Source organism: Pseudorasbora parva, chromosome 13 (genome assembly GCF_024679245.1).
Source record: "Pseudorasbora parva isolate DD20220531a chromosome 13, ASM2467924v1, whole genome shotgun sequence".
Lineage (NCBI taxonomy): Eukaryota > Metazoa > Chordata > Actinopteri > Cypriniformes > Gobionidae > Pseudorasbora > Pseudorasbora parva.
This window is the reverse complement of record NC_090184.1, coordinates 46,011,660-46,036,336: the sequence shown is the minus strand read 5'-3', so window position 1 is coordinate 46,036,336 and position 24,677 is coordinate 46,011,660. Positions and strand designations below refer to the sequence as shown.

Below are 24,677 nucleotides of genomic sequence, written 5' to 3'. Positions count from 1 at the left end.
CTGTGTGCAAATGATAAGAGAGCCATTAAAGGAGCCGAAATAAACCCAACGAGACTGACCTTCACACGCGATCAGTGCTTACACGGTCATGGATGACACGGAGAATATCCCAAAGACGAGGAGCAGGAGAAGCACAGGAATAGCAAATCTCATCATCTCATCATAATCTGCAAAATACAGAAACAATTCACAAATTAAGTTTTCAGTAACATCATCCTCATCTGTTGAGTCTTCTGTACTGTTTCTAAAAGCAATACGACACTTGAGTACGGAGCCCCGCACATGACATGCAAGAACAAAAAGCTAATTAGTGCGCACAAATTACATAAATTATAAATAGTGCCCGAGTTTTACTATTTCGTTCCCTCGATTTATAAATAGTGAGCGAGTTTTACTATTTCGTTCCCTCGATTTATAAATAGTGCGCGAGTTTTACTATTTCGTTCCCTCGATTTATAAATAGTGCGCGAGTTTTACTATTTCGTTCCGGTGATTTATAAATAGTGCGCGAGTTTTACTATTTCGTCCCCTCGATTTATAAATAGTGCGCGAGTTTTACTATTTCGTTCCGGTGATTTATAAATAGTGCGCGAGTTTTACTATTTCGTTCCCTCGATTTATAAATAGTGCGCGAGTTTTACTATTTCGTTCCGGTGATTTATAAATAGTGCGCGAGTTTTACTATTTCGTCCCCTCGATTTATAAATAGTGCGCGAGTTTTACTATTTCGTCCCCTCGATTTATAAATAGTGCGCGAGTTTTATTATTTCGTTCCGGTGATTTATAAATAGTGCGCGAGTTTTACTATTTCGTTCCCTCGATTTATAAATAGTGCGCGAGTTTTACTATTTCGTTCCGGTGATTTATAAATAGTGCGCGAGTTTTACTATTTCGTCCCCTCGATTTATAAATAGTGCGCGAGTTTTACTATTTCGTCCCCTCGATTTATAAATAGTGCGCGAGTTTTACTATTTCGTTCCGGTGATTTATAAATAGTGCGCGAGTTTTACTATTTCGTTCTGGTGATTTATAAATAGTGCGCGAGTTTTACTATTTCGTTCCGGTGATTTATAAATAATGCGTGAGTTTTATTATTTCGTTCCGGTGATTTATAAATAGTGCGCGAGTTTTACTATTTCGTTCTGGTGATTTATAAATAGTGCGCGAGTTTTACTATTTCGTTCCGGTGATTTATAAATAATGCGCGAGTTTTATTATTTCGTTCCGGTGATTTATAAATAGTGCGCGAGTTTTATTATTTCGTTCTGGTGATTTATAAATAGTGCGCGAGTCTTACTATTTCGTTCCGGTGATTTATAAATAGTGCGCGAGTTTTACTATTTCGTTCCGGTGATTTATAAATAATGCACGAGTTTTATTATTTCGTTCCGGTGATTTATAAATAGTGCCCGAGTTTTATTATTTCGTTCCCTCGATTTATAAATAGTGCGCGAGTTTTACTATTTCGTTCCGGTAATTTATAAATAGTGCGCAAGTTTTATTATTTCGTCCCCTCGATTTATAAATAGTGCGCGAGTTTTACTATTTCGTTCCGGTGATTTATAAATAGTGCGCGAGTTTTATTATTTCGTCCCCTCGATTTATAAATAGTGCGCGAGTTTTACTATTTCGTTCCGGTGATTTATAAATAGTGCCCGAGTTTTATTATTTCGTTCCGTTGATTTATAAATAGTGCGCGAGTTTTATTATTTCGTTCCGGTGATTTATAAATAGTGCGCGAGTTTTATTATTTCGTCCCCTCGATTTATAAATAGTGCGCGAGTTTTACTATTTCGTTCCGGTGATTTATAAATAGTGCGCAAGTTTTATTATTTCGTTCCGGTGATTTATAAATAGTGCGCGAGTTTTACTATTTCGTTCCGGTGATTTATAAATAGTGCCCGAGCTTTATTATTTCGTCCCCTCGATTTATAAATAGTGCGCGAGTTTTACTATTTCGTTCCGGTGATTTATAAATAGTGCGCAAGTTTTATTATTTCGTCCCCTCGATTTATAAATAGTGCGCGAGTTTTACTATTTCGTTCCGGTGATTTATAAATAGTGCCCGAGTTTTATTATTTCGTTCCGGTGATTTATAAATAGTGCACGAGTTTTATTATTTCGTTCCCTTGATTTATAAATAGTGAGCGAGTTTTACTATTTCGTTCCGGTGATTTATAAATAGTGCCCGAGCTTTATTATTTCATCCCCTCGATTTATAAATAGTGCGCGAGTTTTATTATTTCGTTCCCTCGATTTATAAATAGTGCGCGAGTTTTATTATTTCGTTCCGGTGATTTATAAATAGTGCCCGAGCTTTATTATTTCGTCCCCTCGATTTATAAATAGTGCGCGAGTTTTACTATTTCGTTCCGGTGATTTATAAATAGTGCGCGAGTTTTATTATTTCGTCCCCTCGATTTATAAATAGTGCGCGAGTTTTACTATTTCGTTCCGGTGATTTATAAATAGTGCGCGAGTTTTATTATTTCGTTCCGTTGATTTATAAATAGTGCGCGAGTTTTATTATTTCGTTCCGGTGATTTATAAATAGTGCCCGAGCTTTATTATTTCGTCCCCTCGATTTATAAATTGTGCGCGAGTTTTACTATTTCGTTCCGGTGATTTATAAATAGTGCGCGAGTTTTATTATTTCGTCCCCTCGATTTATAAATAGTGCGCGAGTTTTACTATTTCGTTCCGGTGATTTATAAATAGTGCGCGAGTTTTATTATTTCATTCCGTTGATTTATAAATAGTGCGCGAGTTTTATTATTTTGTTCCGGTGATTTATAAATAGTGCACGAGTTTTACTATTTCGTTCCGGTGATTTATAAATAGTGCCCGAGCTTTATTATTTCGTCCCCTCGATTTATAAATAGTGCGCGAGTTTTATTATTTCGTTCCGGTGATTTATAAATAGTGCACGAGTTTTATTATTTCGTTCCCTTGATTTATAAATAGTGCGCGAGTTTTACTATTTAGTTCCGGTGATTTATAAATAGTGCCCGAGCTTTATTATTTCATCCCCTCGATTTATAAATAGTGCGCGAGTTTTACTATTTCGTTCTGGTGATTTATAAATAGTGCCCGAGTTTTATTATTTCGTCCCCTCGATTTATAAATAGTGCGCGAGTTTTACTATTTCGTTCCGGTGATTTATAAATAGTGCGCGAGTTTTACTATTTCGTTCCGGTGATTTATAAATAGTGCGTGAGTTTTATTATTTCGTTCCGTTGATTTATAAATAGTGCGCGAGTTTTATTATTTCGTTCCGGTGATTTATAAATAGTGCGCAAGTTTTATTATTTCGTTCCGGTGCTTTATAAATAGTGCGCAAGTTTTACTATTTCGTCCCCTCGATTTATAAATAGTGCGCGAGTTTTACTATTTCGTTCCGGTGATTTATAAATAGTGCCCGAGTTTTACTATTTCGTTCCGGTGATTTATAAATAGTGCGCGAGTTTTACTATTTCGTCCCCTCGATTTATAAATAGTGCCCGAGTTTTACTATTTCGTTCCGGTGATTTATAAATAGTGCGCGAGTTTTACTATTTCGTCCCCTCGGTTTATAAATAGTGCGCGAGTTTTACTATTTCGTTCCGGTGATTTATAAATAGTGCCCGAGTTTTACTATTTCGTTCCGGTGATTTATAAATAGTGCGCGAGTTTTACTATTTCGTTCCAGTGATTTATAAATAGTGCGCGAGTTTTACTATTTCGTTCCGGTGATTTATAAATAGTGCGTGAGTTTTACTATTTCGTTCCGGTGATTTATAAATAGTGCCCGAGTTTTACTATTTCGTTCCGGTGATTTATAAATAGTGCGCGAGTTTTACTATTTCGTTCCGGTGATTTATAAATAGTGCCCGAGTTTTATTATTTCGTTCCGGTGATTTATAAATAGTGCGCGAGTTTTATTATTTCGTTCCGGTGATTTATAAATAGTGCGCGAGTTTTACTATTTCGTCCCCTCGATTTATAAATAGTGCGCGAGTTTTACTATTTCGTTCCGGTGATTTATAAATAGTGCCCGAGTTTTACTATTTCGTCCCCTCGATTTATAAATAGTGCCCGAGTTTTACTATTTCGTTCCGGTGATTTATAAATAGTGCGCGAGTTTTACTATTTCGTCCCCTCGGTTTATAAATAGTGCGCGAGTTTTACTATTTCGTTCCGGTGATTTATAAATAGTGCCCGAGTTTTACTATTTCGTTCCGGTGATTTATAAATAGTGCGCGAGTTTTACTATTTCGTTCCGGTGATTTATAAATAGTGCGCGAGTTTTACTATTTCGTTCCAGTGATTTATAAATAGTGCGCGAGTTTTACTATTTCGTTCCGGTGATTTATAAATAGTGCGTGAGTTTTACTATTTCGTTCCGGTGATTTATAAATAGTGCCCGAGTTTTACTATTTCGTTCCGGTGATTTATAAATAGTGCGCGAGTTTTACTATTTCGTTCCGGTGATTTATAAATAGTGCCCGAGTTTTATTATTTCGTTCCGGTGATTTATAAATAGTGCGCGAGTTTTATTATTTCGTTCCGGTGATTTATAAATAGTGCGCGAGTTTTACTATTTCGTCCCCTCGATTTATAAATAGTGCGCGAGTTTTACTATTTCGTTCCGGTGATTTATAAATAGTGCCCGAGTTTTACTATTTCGTCCCCTCGATTTATAAATAGTGCCCGAGTTTTACTATTTCGTTCCGGTGATTTATAAATAGTGCGCGAGTTTTACTATTTCGTCCCCTCGGTTTATAAATAGTGCGCGAGTTTTACTATTTCGTTCCGGTGATTTATAAATAGTGCCCGAGTTTTACTATTTCGTTCCGGTGATTTATAAATAGTGCGCGAGTTTTACTATTTCGTTCCGGTGATTTATAAATAGTGCGCGAGTTTTACTATTTCGTCCCCTCGATTTATAAATAGTGCCCGAGTTTTACTATTTCGTTCCGGTGATTTATAAATAGTGCCCGAGTTTTATTATTTCGTTCCGGTGATTTATAAATAGTGCGCGAGTTTTACTATTTCGTCCCCTCAATTTATAAATAGTGCGCGAGTTTTACTATTTCATTCCGGTGATTTATAAATAGTGCGCGAGTTTTACTATTTCGTCCCCTCAATTTATAAATAGTGCGCGAGTTTTACTATTTCGTTCCGGTGATTTATAAATAGTGCGCGAGTTTTACTATTTCGTCCCCTCAATTTATAAATAGTGCGCAAGTTTTACTATTTCGTTCCGGTGATTTATAAATAGTGCCCGAGTTTTATTATTTCGTCCCCTCGATTTATAAATAGTGCGCGAGTTTTACTATTTCGTTCCGGTGATTTATAAATAGTGCCCGAGTTTTATTATTTCGTTCCGGTGATTTATAAATAGTGCCCGAGTTTTATTATTTCGTCCCCTCAATTTATAAATAGTGCGCGAGTTTTACTATTTCGTTCCGGTGATTTATAAATAGTGCGCGAGTTTTATTATTTCGTTCCGGTGATTTATAAATAGTGCGCGAGTTTTACTATTTCGTCCCCTCGATTTATAAATAGTGCGCGAGTTTTACTATTTCGTTCCAGTGATTTATAAATAGTGCGCGAGTTTTATTATTTCGTTCCGGTGATTTATAAATAGTGCGCGAGTTTTACTATTTCGTTCCGGTGATTTATAAATAGTGCGCGAGTTTTACTATTTCGTTCCGGTGATTTATAAATAGTGCGCGAGTTTTATTATTTCGTTCCGGTGATTTATAAATAGTGCGCAAGTTTTACTATTTCGTTCCGGTGATTTATAAATAGTGCGCAAGTTTTACTATTTCGTTCCGGTGATTTATAAATAGTGCGCGAGTTTTACTATTTCATTAGCTCGATTTATAAATAGTGCGCCAAGTTTTACTATTTCGTTCCCTCAATTTAATAGTGTGCATGTTTTACTAATTCGTTCCCTTGATTTGTAAATAGTGCGCGAGTTTTACTATTTCGTTCCCTCTATTTATAAATAGTGTGCATGTTTTACTATTTTGTTCCCTCAATTTATAAATAGTGAGCGAGTTTTACTATTTCGTTCCCTTGATTTATAAATAGTGCGCAAGTTTTGCTATTTTGTTCCCTCGATTTATAAATAGTGCGCATGATTTAGCAAATCGAGGGAACGAATTAGTAAAACTCGCGCACAATTTATAAATCGAGGGAACAAAATAGTAAATTGCGCGCACAATTTAGCCTACTAGTTTTTTACTGCATGTCATGTGCAGGGCTCCGTACTTGAGCTTGTGTTACACTGCAAAAATATTTTTCTTCCTCAGTATTCTTGTCTTGTTTTCCAGGACATTTTAATGCAGATGCATGAACTGATGAACACGGCGTACATTTCTTTGAATAAAAGAATCTGCCAAATGCATAAATGTACGTTAGAGGTTTTGAGAAACTGGCATAAAGAGCATCATTTTGGGTCTTTGCCCTTTACTGCTGTGTACTTTTTTTCTGGGAAAAAAAATTCTGAGAATTTTCGTGTTTTTGCCTATTTCCTATTCATTTCCTATGGTCGGTCATTTATGACCAAAGACAATGAACGCTGCTTTTTTTTTTAAACAACCAATTAGCATGCTCAAATCATGACACCAATTTTTGTGTGTGTTTACAAACCTAATGCTAAAAAAAAGTCACCAAGTGTCATATCATTCCAATGAAGCAGTGATTTTTTAAAATTTAAAACTGAACATTTTCCGGTCAGAAATGACCGAAGAACACCAGAGGGTTTAAAGTAAAGTTTCTTATTAAATGTTCTTTATTCTAAGACAAATTGGTTCTTTTCAGAACTAAAAGGTTCTTTGTGGAACCAAAATTTCTTCTGTGGCAAAACAACTTTATTTTTAGATGTTTAGTCAAGATTTTTATTTAGAAAATGATCACAAATCTTAAAGTAATGAAAAAAATCATTAGTTAGCATATATTAAGTTATATTTGATACCATAAAAAAGGAAAATATATCTCTTTTAACATGTCCATAAGGTCAGGCTTTTGATGCAATGGCTACAATTTCAAAGTTGAAAACAAATCCGTTTAATATTACTGCTAAACATGATGTTTTATTCCTTGAAGCATTTCAGTAAAAACTGACCAAATTAATAAAGTAATAAATCTCACAAAATGATGAACATTTATTATGTTTTATGGTAAGTTTAACTGCACATTTGTAAGAATTACTGGATCATAACTTTTATTTGTTTTGAAACTGAACATATTTAAATGCATGTTTTAGTTTGATCAAATGTCGATAATTTGCATATAATATGTTAGATTTGATACCATAATAAAAGATGTTCAGGTTGATGTTCATATTTTCATTTCTCAGGTCAGGCTTTTGGTGCAATGGATAAAAATTCAATGTTGAAAACAAATAATTGTAATATTACTGCTAAACATGATGTTTTATTCCTTGAACCATGTCAATAAAGATTTAATAAAGTACAAAATCCTAAAATTACTAACATTTAACATATTTAATTGTAAGTTCAATTTGTAAGAATAACTGGATCATAACTTTTATTTGTTATGTAATATTCACATGAATGTTTTCATTTGTCAAATGTCGATAATTTGCATATGTTAGATTAGATACCAGAATAAAAGGAAAAAAGATCTCTTCTAATATTCCGTATTAAGGTTGATGTTAATATTTTAATTTCTAAACAATTTGATCTTGTTTTATTACTTGAAGCATATCAATAAAAATGGACCAAATTAATGCACACACTTCCATGTGTAACATGGTATAACATATGGGCCAAGCCCAATATATTCAGTATATATCATGGTGTGTAGTGCCTTATTGATTAATTAAAACATCTTCTCTTACCTATCAGTGGTGTGTTGACGTCCAGACTGGCCTTTGAGAAGTTCCTGGTGGTGGTTTCTACTTGTATGTAGATGGAGTATCTGGCGTTTGGATGGAGCTGGTCGAAGGAGTGCTGCTGTTTATCTGGAAAGACTGTGAGAGCTGAGAAAAGGTGGACAGTAATTAAGTAAATGTACTTGAGTCCTGTACTTAAGTTCACTGTTTGAGTCTCTGTGCTTTACTGGAGTATTATTTTTTCTGTAATCTTCTGACTTTAACTTCACTCCATCTGAAAGACAAATATCGTCCTTTTTACTCCACTCCATTTCTATCAAGGTCCTCAAAGTGGAAAGTCGTTTCTGTCTAGGGATGGGACGATACACTTAAACTCACGATACGATGCACCTCGATATGCCAGGGTTACGATACGATACGTCACGATACGAAATCAAAAAAAAAAGTCTTTCCAAATCTGTGATTTTCTTTTTTTTACCACCAAAGTAATGTACTAAAACGAAAGGTGGGATTTTTCTCTTTTTTTGCATTTTGGTTCTATGTTGTTTAAAAAAAAGGAGAATTTTTAGAAGTCCGCGACCACATCTTAAACAGGGGTGCCAATCATTGTGGAGGCCACTAGGGATGTCAACCGATTAAAATATTGAATAGCGATTAACTGCATGATTGTCATGAGTTAACTCGCGATTAATCGCAATTTAATCGCACCTTTTTAGCAATTGTAAATGTATCTTAAATTAAGTTTAAATTAAGTTTTTAATATTCTAATCAACATAGGTATGGACAAATATGCATGCTTTATGCAAATGTGCATTTATTATTAGTGAAACCATACTTATTCAATAATAATCAATATAGCATGAAGACTAGACATATCAAAGGTCATAGATATGTTTATCTAAGAAATTGTTCATGTCTCTTAAGCCTAAACTTAAAAATAATGAGTAAGTAGTGATTTCTCTCATTTTAACAATATAAAGGGAGTTTTTACACTGGCAGTTTAATTCAGAACAGGGAAAAGTTCGTATGAAAAATTGTTAATGTGTACCAGTGAGTGAACCAGAACCACACCATACCTGGAGGAGGTCCATATTCCACGAGTAGGAATATAGTGCGGCCCCTTTAAGAGATCCGCATTCCCTATTGAACTGCCGGTATTTTGCGTGTGCGCGCCGAACTGGGCCGCGATTCACGTGGACAGTGTGAAGAACACGGATGACTCGGGAGCGCGCTTGTTCAGGAAAGTAACCTGTGCATTAGTTTTAGCCGATTGTAATGTATTTAGTTCAATAAAACACGTGTTCTGTAAGGGGTTATGGTGTTAATGATTTACCTCAGACATGAGCGAGAGTGAGCTGCAGTGCATCGCGCTCAGCCTGCAGAGAATGTGCTCAGTGAAAAAACACACTTTTCTTTCTGGAGTCTAATAACAGTTAAACAAAAAATATGGTAGCTTATGTAGGCAATAACTGCATTTTTGGTTTAGAATATTAATGCTAATGTCAACCCTTTTCTTTCCCTATTAATGTTTGCTGCTGCATCCATTGCGTCTGACTGCTCTCACTTTTTCCAACTATGCCTCAGATCAAACAGAAAATGCGCGTTGCGTTTTATGTCTGCCCCATACACACACACACACACACACACACACACACACACACATAATACACTAAATTATTTATATACTACGCAAATCATGCAGCAGTGCCATCTATCTTTATTTCGCGATCCATTTTTTTCGACCTCGATGCGTTTCGTCACGTTTTGTATCGCGAAATTTTGTCAAACGATATTTCGTCCCATCCCTATTTCTGTCGCAGCTTTGAAAGTCAGTGATGATTTTTTTCTTCTTTAAAAGGTGTTTGGGTTTTTGCAGAAAGCCTTTCAGGAATCACTCTTGTAGAGTCTCGTGAAGTTCAATGATTTCACAGCATTTATTAAACACTGATTTATAGTTTAGAGCAAAATGGAAGAAGACGGATGTCCAAATGCTCATTTAGTGGAGGATTCACATAAACAAAGTTGATTCTGTCTTCAGTGAAGGTGAACAGTGTGAGAATATCAGATGTGTATCAGTGTATTGGATCCGTGCATTCGGCCTTAAAGTGACAGCAGCTTTATAAAGAGCTTTGTAACTTTTCTACAAGTATTTAAATGAGTTTAAGTTAGTCGTATGCTAGTGTGTCAGATGGAGCGTCACTGACTGGCTTAAACCATGATGGCATAATGTGCATTTATACAACTAAATTAAATTATGCGGCGACATAAAAAGGAAATGTACTTTTGATACTTAAGTATGTTTAAAAACCAATACTTCTGTACTTTTACTCTAGTAAAAATCAGTTTTTACAACTTTCACTTGTAACGGAGTAATATTTGACCAGTAGTACTTTTACTTTTACTCAAGTAATGAAGTCGTGTCCACCTCTGGAAAACAGCTTCAGCGTGAGAGATTAAACACAAGCACAGGACGAGCAGACTCACTCCAGACTGACTTACACTCGGCTCCATCTGCTCCTTTCAGCACGAGCCTGTACTGAAGCACATTTACTCGCGGGTTTGCCTCCATCCACGTCCACTGCACCGCCAGAGACGTCCGCGTCACGTTCACAAGACGAAACTGGACAATATCCAACAGAGCTGGAGCAAAATATAACAGAACTCAACATTTGTCATTAGCGTATAAATCTTTCAGACTTGCATCGTAATTTACCGCCGTGTTGTAGACTGGCAGCGATGGAGGTCGGAGGCCCACAGAGAGAGCCGTAGATGGGAAACACGCTGATGTTGTAGGTCTCGTCCGCTTTGATGCCTTTGAGAAAATAAGTTTAGATTTAGACTTCATAAATAAGCATCTCATATGTGAATCTTGAGAAATCATATCGAGGTCATACAGACAACACTACAAAACATGATGTTCTCCCTCTGTGTTTGTCTAGCTCATCCGTGTCTTTATGGACCAATGCTGTCATGCTGGGACAGGAAGGGGCCGTCCCCAAACTGTTCCCACAAAGTTAGGAGCATGAAATTGTCCAAAATGTCTTGGTGAAGCATTAAGAGTTCCTTTCACCGGAACTAAGGGCCAAACCCTGAAAAACAACCCCACCCCATAATCCCCCCTCCACCAAACGTTACACTTGGCACAATGCAGTCAGACAAGTCCTGTTCTCCTGGCGACGGCCAAACCCAGACTCGTCCATGGGATTGTCAGACTGAAGCGTGATTGGTCGCTCAGAGAACACGTCTCACTGCTCTAGAGTCCAGTGGCGGCTGCTTTACTCCACTGCATCCCACGCTTTGCATTGCTCTTGGTGATGTAAGGCTTGGATGAGCTGCTCGGCCATGGAAACCCATTCCATGAAGCTCTCTACGCTGTTCTTGAGCTCATCTGAAGGCCACAGAAGTCTGGAGGTCTGGAGCTGTTGACTCTGCAGAAAGTTGGAGACTTCTGCGCACTGTGACCCTCAGCATGCGCTGACCCCGCTCTGGGATTGAACACTTCGTGGCTGAGTGTTGGCTTCCACTTTGTTCTAATCCCACTAACAGTTGAGCGTGGAATATTTAGTAGTGAGGAAATGTCAGGAATGGACTTATTGCACAGGTGTCAGCCTATCACGGCCCCACGCTTGAGTTCACTGAGCTCCTGAGAGCGACCCATTCTTTCACTAATGTGTGTAGAAGCGTCTGCAGGCCGAGAGCTGGAGTTATACACCTGTGGCCACGAAGGGATTGAACACCTGAACTCAGGGATTTAGAGTGGCTTCACAATACTTTTGGCAATAATGTGTATATTAACTGGAGAAGCAAAAGGTCTACAGATATTAAGTCTGAAAAATGAATAATATGAAGTGCGTTTGTGCTTAAAACAAGAAGAAAATATCTGTAAATAAGGTCAGAAAAATGTTTTCCCTTTGACAATTAAGATTCTTTTTCTTAGCCCATTGAAAGATATTTGTTCTTGTTTTAAATGGGTGTGACTTTTTTAACTTTAGTTAGTGTGTAATGTCGCTGCTTGAGCATTAACAGTCTCTGCAAAGTTACAGCGCTGAAAGTTCACTGCAAACGGAGATATTGTCTTTTAAAGTTACAGCAGTTTATTGACTACAAAAATGGCCGGTTTGGACTACAACGAGCTTCTTCCTGGGTTGGTGACATCATAAACCCTCGCTAGTCTCCGCAGATGTGACTTCTGCCCGTAATGGGAAGGGGCGTGGCCTTAACCTGTGCTTGACACTCCAGCCAATAAAAACACAGGAAACTACATTTGGCCATCTGACCAATCTAAGACCATTGCGTTTTTCAGAGGGAGGGGCTTCATAGAAGCAGGAAGCAAACGAGCCGTTCAAAGCACAGACAGCGGTGTGGAATAAAGGGAGAATAGAAGAAAAATACAGCGTTTAAAAAAAAGAACAAATATTAAGACATGTTATACTGCACCCCATAAACACAACCAAGCCTAGAAAAAAAACACGGAACCACCGCTTTAAGCATTAACTCTCACTTTATGCATGTTTTTTACCCCAGATGAGCCTGACCTGACAGACGTGTTGAGAATGTGGATCCGTCGACTCGCTGCCAGTGTTTGAGGTCAGGGTTCATGGCGGCGCTCCATTCGATGGCAAACTCACTGATGTTTCCAGCGGAGGAGTCACGATCCCAACGGATCCGCAGCGAAGAGCCGTCAGAATAAACCCAGAGAGCCTTCACTGACCGCACATCTGACGGAACAAGAGTGTATCCTTACACAATCATACACTGCAAAAAATGCTCTTCTTATTTAGTATTTTTGTCTTGTTTCCAGTCCAAATATCTAAATATTCTTAAATCAAGTTTCATTTACTAGATAAGTAAAATTATATAAGATATTTTTTCTTGTTTTATGGGGAAAAATATCAAAATAAAGTGAGTTTTTGCTTAAAACAGGCAAAATGATCTGCCAATGGGGTGAGAAAAACAATTTCCTCTCTCACAAAGCCCATCTCACTACAGCGGCTCGACAATCATTAAGATGTGAAGATGAGCGGAGGTCTGACGGCTGTCCAACCACAGGAGGAATTAATGAGAGAGTTTACATTTCTAACTGAACCAATCGTTTAATTCTTATTTTTTGAATGCATTTTAAATCCAGAATAATTTTTTACTATTTTATCTCTCATGCACTTGTTTTGTATATTTCATGGTTATTGTTAAATATGAAATGTGCTATATAAATAAGAATGAACTCCAGATTACACACACCGCAGCTCACCGTGAGATTGAGACGCATCGATGCGGAGCTGGAGTCGAGGCGAGCGTCCGGCGCTGTTAAAGGCCCAAATATTCAGCTCATATTCCTCTGCCCGGACCAGAACAACTGCCTTCAGAAACAACACCATTACTACAGGACTTGAGGATCTCTCGCTCATTTGCCAATGCACTGATATAATGCTGAGGAATGTTTTGCAGAACAAAATAAAATAAGCACCCACACAACTAAAAGTATTTCATTATTATTATTATTATTATTATTATTATTATTATTATTATTATTATTATTATTATTATCATTATCATTATTATTATTATTATTATTATTTTTATAAAAATCTTAATTATATTTGAATCCTGACAGGTAGACATTTCTCCAATCAAAATAATATAAGATAATTAATATATAATATAATATAATATAATATAATATAATATAATATAATATAATATAATATAATATAATATAATATAATATAATATAATATCATTAATATAATGTAATTAATATAATATAATATAATATAATTAATATAATATAATATAATATAATATAATATAATATAATATAATATAATATAATATAATATATAATATAATATAATTAATATAATGTAATTAATATAATATAATAGAATATAATATAATATAATATAATCATATATACAATAAAATTAAAAATCAATTATAATTAAATAAAAAAATAAAGCATTTGAAAATAAATACAATTAAAAAATGTAAGTTAAAATAAACATTAAAATATAACATAAATTCAATGACTTAAATTTAAGAAATAAAACAACATAAAAAAATAAAAATAAATGTAAAATTCACATTAAAATAAACATTAAAATATACATTAAAAATGTAATTAATAAAATAAAATAAAATAATAAAAAAAACATTAATAAAATAAGTAAAAATTAAAATAACAATTAATTAAAATAAATAAGCATTAAAATATACAATTAAAATTAAATGAATAAAATGTAATAAATAAACAAAATTAATTAATTCAAATTAAATTAAACATTAAGATATAAAATAAATGTTTTTATTAGTAAAGTAAAGTAAAGTAAAGTAAAGTAAAGTAAAGTAAAGTAAAGTAAAGTAAAGTAAAGTAAAGTAAAGTAAAGTAAAGTAAAGTAAAGTAAAAATGATCCACCTTGAGCTGTTCGGTGTGGATGGTTTTCTTCAGAGAGGGCTGTTTGGTGGGGCTGTAGGAGACTTCATATCCTCTAATGAGTCTTCGAGCATCTGTGACCTCCAGAGCCTTCAGAAACACACACACACTGAAGACTGATGACACGAAAGACAACACACACACACACACACACACACACACACACACACACACAGAATATTACCTTCCAGAGAAGCAGCAGCCGCCGAAGCCCAGAGTTTCCTTCTGAAGCCACATGATAACTGAGCGAGAGAGACGCCGACGGCCCTGCAAACAACAGCCAAAGACGTCACAATGCTCTTTAAAGCTCTAGATTCAACATATATTACAGAGGTACACCGCAAAAAATGCTCTTCTTCCTTAGTATTTTGTCTTGTTTCTAGTCAAAATATCTAAAAATTCTTACATTAAGAAAGTAATTGACTTGTTTTGTGAAAAAATAACTCAAAATGAAGAGAGTTTTTGCTTAAAATAAGATAAATAATCTGCCAATGGGGTGAGAAAAATAATCTTAATTCAAACAGAAAACAAGATTATTTATCTCACCCCATTGGCAGATTATTTATCTTATTTTAAGCAAAAACTCTCTTCATTTAGAGTTATTTTTCCCCAAAAAATAATTTATTACTTTTAAAATTATTTTTACTTTTGCTTGTCTAGTAAATACTTCTTGTTTTAAGAATTTTTAGATGTTTGGACTAGAAACAAGACAAAAATACTGAGGAAGAAAAGCATTTTTTGCAGTGTGCAAACGGGTGAGGGGTAAAAAGAACATTGCGTGTTTAGAGAAAACATTCTCCGAGGTCAGGACACTTTAAAAAAAAAAATCTATATTTACTTTTCATGCTAATTTCTAGACACTATTAAGTATCTGTGCTCTAATTCTAACAGGTGAGAGGTAAAAAGCTGTGTCTAATATAGGGTAAAACAACCCTTTAAAAAACACAACAGAAAGGATTCAATAGATGTGGGAGCTGAATACATAAATAAAACATGTTGGAAATCATCTTAGCTTCTTTATTAACACCCAAAACTGAAAAATGAAGATCCCACTGGTTACAAATGCATCAATATGGGATACTCTGTACACCGCCTCGTAAGTTAAACCCTATTTATTTGGATGTTTAGCCACCAGAATTTCAATTCAACCACAGCTTGCTTTGTTTTGCTGCATGTCTCAGCCTTGCCCATTTTCCTTCGATGCATTTATTTTCATCTTTTTATTATTATTACCTTTTAATGTCACTCTTCACAAAACGAGAAAAAGAAAGATCACCCTGAATGTACTGATTTTTGGCACCCCACCCCAAAAAAAACACTTTCTCATCTGATTTAGGCTAATCTCATAGGTGACCTATTTTGATCTCAAAAGGTGAATCTGAAGTGAAGAGGAGTTTGCATCTATGCAGAGCTGGACAGTCCCTCAGCTCATTTCCTCGAGTCCTGTACTGAAGTTCACTGTTTGAGTCTCTGTGCTTTACTGGAGTATTATTTTTTCTGTAATCTTCAGACTTTAACTTCACTCCATCTGAAAGACAAATATCGTCCTCTTTACTCCACTACATTTCTATCAAGGTCCTCGAAGTGGAAAGTCGTTTCTGTCGCAGCTTTGAAAGTCAGTGATGATTTTTTTCTTCTTTAAAAGGTGTTTGGGTTTTGTTTTGCAGAAAGCCTTTCAGGAATCACTCTTATAGGGTCATGAGAAGTTTCCCAACATTGTTTGAACACTGATCAGTTTTTTAGCAAAATGGTAGAAGACGGTTTGTCGGCACACTCATGGCCATATTTAGAAAGCATGTTTTAGTTTTCTGAAATGATTAAAAATTAGTTTAGTTGGCATACACTTGATGCACGTCTTATAAAAGGTTAAAAAATGTAAACGTCTGGGAGAAAAAAAGAGTACAGTGTGAGAATATCAGATGTGTATCAGTGTATTGGATCCGTGCATTCGGCCTTAAAGTGACAGCAGCTTTATAAAGAGCTTTGTAACTTTTCTACAAGTATTTAAATGAGTTTAAGTTAGTCGTATGCTAGTGTGTCAGATGGAGAGTCACTGACTGGCTTAAACCATGATGGCATAATGTGCATTTATACAACTATAATACAATAATGCGGCGACATAAAAAAGGACATTTACTTTTGATACTTAAGTACTTTTGAAAACAAATACTTCTGTACTTTTACTTCGGTAAAAATCTGTTTTTACAATTTTCACTTGTAGTGTAGTAATATTTGACTAGTAGTACGTTTACTTTTACTCGAGTAATGAAGTTGGTTACCTCTGCATCTATGATATTAGGAAACTAAAGCAAGTGTCAGTGAGTAAGAATGATCTGAAGACTGGACAGATTTAGGTGTCGGTTCTGTTGGGGTCACTTACGGCTCTCTGATGTCTTTACTCGTGTCTCGAGGCTCCAGTCGCTCCACCGGCCAAATTCATGAACACAGGAGACGCTCAGAAGATACTCAGTGAAAGCCTGTAAACCCTCGATCACAAACTCGTCTGAGGCGGAGAAATCTGCAGTCTGATGTGGACACACAAGCCTGTTATGCCATGTCTGACCTCTGTTCTAATCATTAATTGTACACAAATAAAGTAAAATAAGATGAAATAATAACAACACTGCAAAAAATGCTTTTCTTACTCAGTATTTTTGTCTTGTTTCTAGTCAAAATATCTAATCATTCTTAAAACATGAAGTAATTACTAGACAAGCAAAAGTAATTGTCTTGTTTTTGGGAAAAATAACTCAAAATGAAGAGAGTTTTTGCTTAAAGGGGGGGTGAAACACTCAGTTTCAGTCAGTGTCATGTCAATCTTGAGTACCTATAGAGTAGCATTGCATCCTGCATATCTCCGAAAAGTTTTTATTTTTTTAATAATTATATAAGAAAGATGCGCTGTTCCGAGTCTTTCCGAAAAAAGCCGAGCGGGTGGGGGCGTGTCGTGTGAGCGGAGCTAAATAATGACGTGTGCAGCAGCGCGCTGTGTGTTGAGTCGAGTGCATCCCTAACAGAGGAAAAAAACTTTATTCAAAATAAAAATATGGCTTTTAATCGGATACAGCCATACATCTATGATCCGGAATCAGACCCAGAGGCTGCAGTTGAACAGGAGCAGCAGCAAAAACGACTAGAGCAGGACGTCTATATGTGGTAAGTTACAAGTTATACACTAACTATATAATATGCTTAGCGGCTTGTGTTATTTACATATTTATACTTGAATTATATCGTCGTATTTTTGTCTTTGAAGGTGTACATGTGGGAAGTGCAGTTGTGCACGTGTGTTTGTGTGTTTACGCGTGGTTTGTGTAGACAGTAAGCGGACTAAAAGCAGTCTCACTCACCCTTCTAACGTTGGGACTGCTCCATCCTTCAGCATTAGGCGATTGGGAAAATTCGGCGTCGAGCTGGGCCTTGTTTATGAAACAGCGAACAGATATAAACATTCGCGCAACTCAGTTGCTGATCCGGAAAAGCAAATTACATCCACTGTTGCCTTAACGCGGGGTTTTTGGCGAATCTGTGCAGGACTGTCTTGGTCTGGCAACCAAAAACCCACTTTTTTGGTGACATTGTTATGTGCTATGTGTAATTGTCACCTGTCCAACATCCTACAAGCCCCGCTTTGATGGGCGTAGGCTGTTGCTTTCGCTCTCTCCCTCGCTCTCTCTCACGCGCAGGCTGTTGCTTTCGCTCTCTCCCTCGCTCTCTCTCACGCGCTTCCGGTAGAATTGTCCGTAAGGCCCATACAAGGAAATTCCGCCCCCACTAACGTCAATGGGGACGCATGATCTCAAAAAACTTGCCGAAACTTATGACTAACCGGAAGTAGTATTTTTGACAAAGAAATACTCCCATCAAACGTCCACCTTAACTTTTGAAACTTTGTCTATGTTTAGTATGGGATTCCAAGTCTTTAACAGTGTAAAAAGATCAGTATGCATGAAACAGCATTTCACCCCCCCTTTAAAATAAGATAAATAATCTGCCAATGGGGCGAGAAAAATAATCTTGTTTTCTGTTTGAATTAAGATTATTTTTCTCACCCCATTGGCAGATTATTTATCTTATTTCAAGCAAAAACTCTCTTCATTTTGATAATTTTCCCCAGAAAACAAGAAAAAATATCTTACGTCATTTTACTGATCTAGTAAATGCATCTTGATTTAAGAATTGGTAGATATTTGGACTGGAAACAAGAAAAAAATACAAAATAAGAAGAGCATTTTTTGCAGTGTCATTTCTGACCTCTGTTCTAATCATTAATTGTACACAAATAAAGTAAAATAAAATGAAATAATTACAAAATAAGCACCCACAAAATTAAAATGAAATTTCAAGCAATTTCTGTAATTTCTGACCTCTGTCCATCGGTCTGTGCTGAGACGCTTGTAGCGGATTCTGCATTTAGTGACTGTTATAAACCCGCTGGTCCATGAGACGCTGATGGACGAGTCTGTGGCGTTTACAGATGTAATCACTGGCTGAGGAGCCTGGACTATAAACATAAAGACACATCACAACACATCACATCTGTACTTTAACTTCAGTAATAATAATAGATTTTATTTATAATGCACTTCCATGTCTCAGTTCTTCCTACACCCCCGCTGTCATCTTATCTTACCGATTTCCTCCATGCTCACTGGATAGACATCAGAGAACCACTCCTTCTGGCCGTTCTTTGATTTGATGGTTAAATTGAAATATGAATAGAAATGTAAAATGGAAGAACATCTGTACATGTCTTCAGTTCTGTAAAAGAAAACTATATTACCATGTCAGTTCATATCCAAACATATTCGTTTATGTCAAATGGAGGTTTCTATGGAAGCTTGTTTCTGCCACGGGATTAAAAAATATATATATATATAAATGATTGTGTGACTTGTTATATTGCAATTCAGATTTTTTTCTCCTCAGATTTGTGATATAAACTCGCAATTGCAAGTTATAAAGTCCGAATTGTGAGACAGCCTATAAACAGTGTCTTTGTTTATATCTTGTGATTTTAACTATTACTTTGAATTGCGACTTTGGTTTGCCGAATTGCGGCTTTGGTTTGCAGAATTGCGGCTTTGGTTTGCAGAATTGCGGCTTTGGTTTGCAGAATTGCGGCTTTGGTTTGCAGAATTGCGGCTTTGGTTTGCCGAATTGCGGCTTTGGTTTGCCGAATTGCGGCTTTGGTTTGCCGAATTGCGGCTTTGGTTTGCCGAATTGCGGCTTTGGTTTGCTGAATTGCGACTTTGGTTTGCTGAATTGCGGCTTTGGTTTGCTGAATTGCGACTTTGGTTTGCTGAATTGCGACTTTGGTTTGCCGAATTGCGGCTTTGGTTTGCAGAATTGCGGCTTTGGTTTGCAGAATTGCGGCTTTGGTTTGCCGAATTGCGGCTTTGGTTTGCTGAATCGCGACTTTGGTTTGCCGAATCGTGGCTTTGGTTTGCCGAATTGCGGCTTTGGTTTGCCGAATTGCGGCTTTGGTTTGCCGAATTGCGGCTTTGGTTTGCAGAATTGCGGCTTTGGTTTGCAGAATTGCGGCTTTGGTTTGCAGAATTGCGGCTTTGGTTTGCCGAATTGCGGCTTTGGTTTGCCGAATTGCGGCTTTGGTTTGCCGAATTGCGACTTTGGTTTGCCGAATTCCGGCTTTGGTTTGCCGAATTCCGGCTTTGGTTTGCAGAATTGCGGCTTTGGTTTGCAGAATTGCGACTTTGGTTTGCAGAATTGCGGCTTTGGTTTGCAGAATTGCGGCTTTGGTTTGCAGAATTGCGGCTTTGGTTTGCCGAATTGCGGCTTTGGTTTGCCGAATTGCGGCTTTGGTTTGCTGAATTGCGACTTTGGTTTGCAGAATTGCGGCTTTGGTTTGCCGAATTGCGGCTTTGGTTTGCCGAATTGCGGCTTTGGTTTGCCGAATTGCGGCTTTGGTTTGCAGAATTGCGGCTTTGGTTTGCAGAATTGCGACTTTGGTTTGCAGAATTGCGACTTTGGCTTGCCGAATTGCGACTTTGGCTTGCCGAATTGCGACTTTGGTTTGCAGAATTGCGACTTTGGTTTGCAGAATTGCGGCTTTTGTTTGCCGAATTGCGGCTTTTGTTTGCCGAATTGCGACTTTGGATTGCCGAATTGCGGCTTTGGTTTGCAGAATTGAGGCTTCGGTTTGCCCAATTGCGGCTTTGGTTTGCAGAATTGCGGCTTTGGTTTGGCGAATTGCGGCTTTGGTTTGCCGAATTGTGGCTTTGGTTTGCAGAATTGTGGCTTTGGTTTGGCGAATTGTGGCTTTGGTTTGCAGAATTGCGGCTTTGGTTTGGCGAATTGCGGCTTTGGTTTGCTGAATTGCGGCTTTGGTTTGCCGAATTGCGCCTTTGGTTTGCCGAATTGCGCCTTTGGTTTGGCGAATTGCCCCTTTGGTTTGCCGAATTGCGGCTTTGGTTTGCCGAATTGCGGCTTTGGTTTGCTGAATTGCGGCTTTGGTTTGCTGAATTGCGGCTTTGGTTTGCCGAATTGCGGCTTTGGTTTGCCGAATTGTGGCTTTGGTTTGCCGAATTGCGGCTTTGGTTTGCCGAATTGCGGCTTTTGTTTGCCGAATTGCGACTTTGGATTGCTGAATTGCGGCTTCGGTTTGCCGAATTGCGGCTTCGGTTTGCAGAATTGCGACTTTGGTTTGCAGAATTGCGACTTTTGTTTGCCGAATTGCGGCTTTGGTTTGCAGAATTGCGACTTTGGATTGCCGAATTGCGGCTTTGGTTTGCAGAATTGAGGCTTCGGTTTGCCCAATTGAGGCTTCGGTTTGCCCAATTGCGGCTTTGGTTTGCAGAATTGCGGCTTTGGTTTGCCGAATTGTGGCTTTGGTTTGCAGAATTGTGGCTTTGGTTTGGCGAATTGCGGCTTTCGTTTGGCGAATTGCGGCTTTGGTTTGCCGAATTGCGGCTTTGGTTTGCCGAATTGCGCCTTTGGTTTGGCGAATTGCGGCTTTGGTTTGCAGAATTGCGGCTTTGGTTTGCAGAATTGCGGCTTTGGTTTGCAGAATTGCGGCTTTGGTTTGGCGAATTGCGGCTTTGGTTTGCCGAATTGCGGCTTTGGTTTGCAGAATTGCGCCTTTGGTTTGGCGAATTGCGGCTTTGGTTTGGCGAATTGTGGCTTTGGTTTGCAGAATTGCGGCTTGGGTTTGCCGAATTGAGGCTTCGGTTTGCCGAATTGAGGCTTCGGTTTGCCCAATTGCGGCTTCGGTTTGGCGAATTGCGGCTTTGGTTTGCCGAATTGCGGCTTTGGTTTGCCGAATTGCGGCTTTGGTTTGCCGAATTGCGGCTTTGGTTTGCCGAATTGCGGCTTTGGTTTGCCGAATTGCGGCTTTGGTTTGCCGAATTGCGGCTTTGGTTTGCAGAATTGCGGCTTTGGTTTGCCGAATTGCGGCTTTGGTTTGCCGAATTGCGGCTTTGGTTTGCCGAATTGCGGCTTTGGTTTGCCGAATTGCGGCTTTGGTTTGCCGAATTGCGGCTTTGGTTTGCCGAATTGCGGCTTTGGTTTGCCGAATTGCGGCTTTGGTTTGCCGAATTGCGGCTTTGGTTTGCCGAATTGCGGCTTTGGTTTGCCGAATTGCGGCTTTGGTTTGCCGAATTGCGACTTTGGTTTGCCGAATTGCGGCTTTGGTTTGCCGAATTGCGGCTTTGGTTTGCTGAATTGCGGCTTTGGTTTGCCGAATTGCGGCTTTGGTTTGCCGAATTGCGGCTTTGGTTTGCCGAATTGCGGCTTTGGTTTGCCGAATTGTGGCTTTGGTTTGCAGAATTGTGGCTTTGGTTTGGCGAATTGCGGCTTTGGTTTGCCGAATTGCGGCTTTGGTTTGCCGAATTGCGCCTTTGGTTTGGCGAATTGCGGCTTTGGTTTGCAGAATTGCGGCTTTGGTTTGCAGAATTGCGGCTTTGGTTTGCAGAATTGCGGCTTTGGTTTGCCGAATTGCGACTTTGGTTTGCTGAATTGCGACTTTGGTTTGCTGAATTGCGGCTTTGGTTTGCTGAATTGCGGCTTTGGTTTGCCGAATTGCGGCTTTGGTTTGCCGAATTGCGGCTTTGGTTTGCCGAATTGCGGCTTTGGTTTGCAGAATTGCGGCTTTGGTTTGCAGAATTGCGGCTTTGGTTTGCAGAATTGCGGCTTTTGTTTGCCGAATTGCGGCTTTTGTTTGCCGAATTGCGACTTTGGATTGCCGAATTGCGGCTTTGGTTTGCAGAATTGAGGCTTCGGTTTGGCGAATTGCGGCTTTGGTTTGGCGAATTGCGGCTTTGGTTTGCTGAATTGCGGCTTTGGTTTGCCGAATTGCGCCTTTGGTTTGCCGAATTGCGCCTTTGGTTTGGCGAATTGCGCCTTTGGTTTGGCGAATTGCGGCTTTGGTTTGCAGAATTGCGGCTTTGGTTTGCTGAATTGCGGCTTTGGTTTGCTGAATTGCGGCTTTGGTTTGCTGAATTGCGGCTTTGGTTTGCCGAATTGCGGCTTTTGTTTGCCGAATTGCGGCTTTTGTTTGCCGAATTGCGGCTTTTGTTTGCCGAATTGCGGCTTTGGTTTGCAGAATTGAGGCTTTGGTTTGGCGAATTGCGGCTTTGGTTTGCCGAATTGCGGCTTTGGTTTGCCGAATTGCGCCTTTGGTTTGCAGAATTGCGGCTTTGGTTTGCAGAATTGCGACTTTGGTTTGCAGAATTGCGACTTTGGTTTGCCGAATTGCGACTTTGGTTTGCAGAATTGCGACTTTGGTTTGCAGAATTGCGACTTTGGTTTGCAGAATTGCGACTTTTGTTTGCCGAATTGCGGCTTTTGTTTGCCGAATTGCGACTTTGGATTGCCGAATTGCGGCTTTGGTTTGCAGAATTGAGGCTTCGGTTTGCCCAATTGCGGCTTTGGTTTGCAGAATTGCGGCTTTGGTTTGGCGAATTGCGGCTTTGGTTTGCCGAATTGCGGCTTTGGTTTGGCGAATTGCGGCTTTGGTTTGCTGAATTGCGGCTTTGGTTTGCCGAATTGCGCCTTTGGTTTGGCGAATTGCGCCTTTGGTTTGGCGAATTGCGGCTTTGGTTTGCAGAATTGCGGCTTTGGTTTGCCGAATTGCGGCTTTGGTTTGCCGAATTGCGGCTTTGGTTTGCAGAATTGCGGCTTTGGTTTGCAGAATTGCGGCTTTGGTTTGCAGAATTGCGGCTTTGGTTTGCCGAATTGCGGCTTTGGTTTGGTGAATTGCGGCTTTGGTTTGCAGAATTGCGGCTTTGGTTTGCCGAATTGCGGCTTTGGTTTGCCGAATTGCGGCTTTGGTTTGCAGAATTGCGGCTTTGGTTTGCAGAATTGCGGCTTTGGTTTGCAGAATTGCGGCTTTGGTTTGCCGAATTGCGGCTTTGGTTTGCAGAATTGCGGCTTTGGTTTGCAGAATTGCGGCTTTGGTTTGCAGAATTGCGGCTTTGGTTTGCAGAATTGCGGCTTTGGTTTGCAGAATTGCGGCTTTGGTTTGGCGAATTGTGGCTTTGGTTTGCCGAATTGCGGCTTTGGTTTGCTGAATTGTGGCTTTGGTTTGCAGAATTGCGGCTTTGGTTTGCAGAATTGCGGCTTTGGTTTGCAGAATTGCGGCTTTGGTTTGCAGAATTGCGGCTTTGGTTTGGCGAATTGTGGCTTTGGTTTGCCGAATTGCGGCTTTGGTTTGGCGAATTGTGGCTTTGGTTTGCTGAATAGCAGTTTTGGTTTGCAACTTTATTTCACAGAAATGCGAATTTTGACTAGTTTTGACTAGTTAGCAGAATTGCGACTTTATTTAGCCAAAAATTACAACCTTTTTTCACCCAATTGTGACCATTGGTTGAAACTTTATTTCCCAGCATTGATTTTATTTTGCAGCATTTTCTCAAATTGCATTTTTTTATTGTGACTTTCAGAACTTGCAATAGTATATATCTCGCATTTCTGACTTTATAATTGCAATTGCTAGTTTACGTCACACAATTTTGAGAAAACAAAGCCGGAATTGTGATATATATATCCTCGCAATTGCAGAAAACGGAATTGTGAGATCAAAATTAGCAATTACCTTTATTATTATTATTATTATTTATTTTTTTATCCCATAGTAAAAATCCAGCCCTGATAGGCTTCTGATGCATCTGACACTAAAGCAAGCCGTCTTTTACCGTCTGAAAATGAAGCTGGAGTTTTCCGTTCGGGCGTCGTTCATCTGAGTCCATCTGCAGGTGAACGACTGCTCTTGGACCAGATAGTGGCATGACACGTTCACAAAGCTCTCTAGAGGACGAAGACTGACATCAAAACTAGACCAAAAGCAGACACATGGCTCATGAACACACTCGTACCAGGTGTTGCTGAGAGAACATCTGAAGCTGCCACACAGTCAGCGCTGGACGTCACACACACCTTCTCCTG

The 24,677-nt window shown here is 38.5% G+C and overlaps 1 protein-coding gene across 3 annotated transcripts in view; it reads right to left on the bottom strand.

Moving 5' to 3' along the window:
- Positions 1-24,677, bottom strand: part of LOC137039258 (interleukin-31 receptor subunit alpha) — a 32,295-nt gene that overhangs the window by 4,135 nt on the left and 3,483 nt on the right. For 2 of the 3 annotated variants that reach the window (XM_067414597.1, XM_067414595.1), the window contains 13 exons: positions 24,608-24,677; positions 24,428-24,539; positions 18,910-19,037; positions 18,644-18,780; positions 16,657-16,801; positions 14,461-14,543; positions 14,259-14,366; positions 13,095-13,203; positions 12,382-12,564; positions 10,560-10,658; positions 10,346-10,486; positions 7,853-7,993; positions 83-167 (listed from right to left, as the gene is read on the bottom strand). The exon at positions 24,608-24,677 is cut by the window's right edge and continues 41 nt beyond it. In XM_067414597.1, coding sequence (XP_067270698.1) covers positions 83-167; positions 7,853-7,993; positions 10,346-10,486; positions 10,560-10,658; positions 12,382-12,564; positions 13,095-13,203; positions 14,259-14,366; positions 14,461-14,543; positions 16,657-16,801; positions 18,644-18,780; positions 18,910-19,037; positions 24,428-24,539; positions 24,608-24,677 — 1,541 coding nt within the window. The remainder of the gene's footprint in view (positions 1-82; positions 168-7,852; positions 7,994-10,345; positions 10,487-10,559; positions 10,659-12,381; positions 12,565-13,094; positions 13,204-14,258; positions 14,367-14,460; positions 14,544-16,656; positions 16,802-18,643; positions 18,781-18,909; positions 19,038-24,427; positions 24,540-24,607) is intronic. The other variant, XM_067414598.1, reaches the window with a different exon arrangement.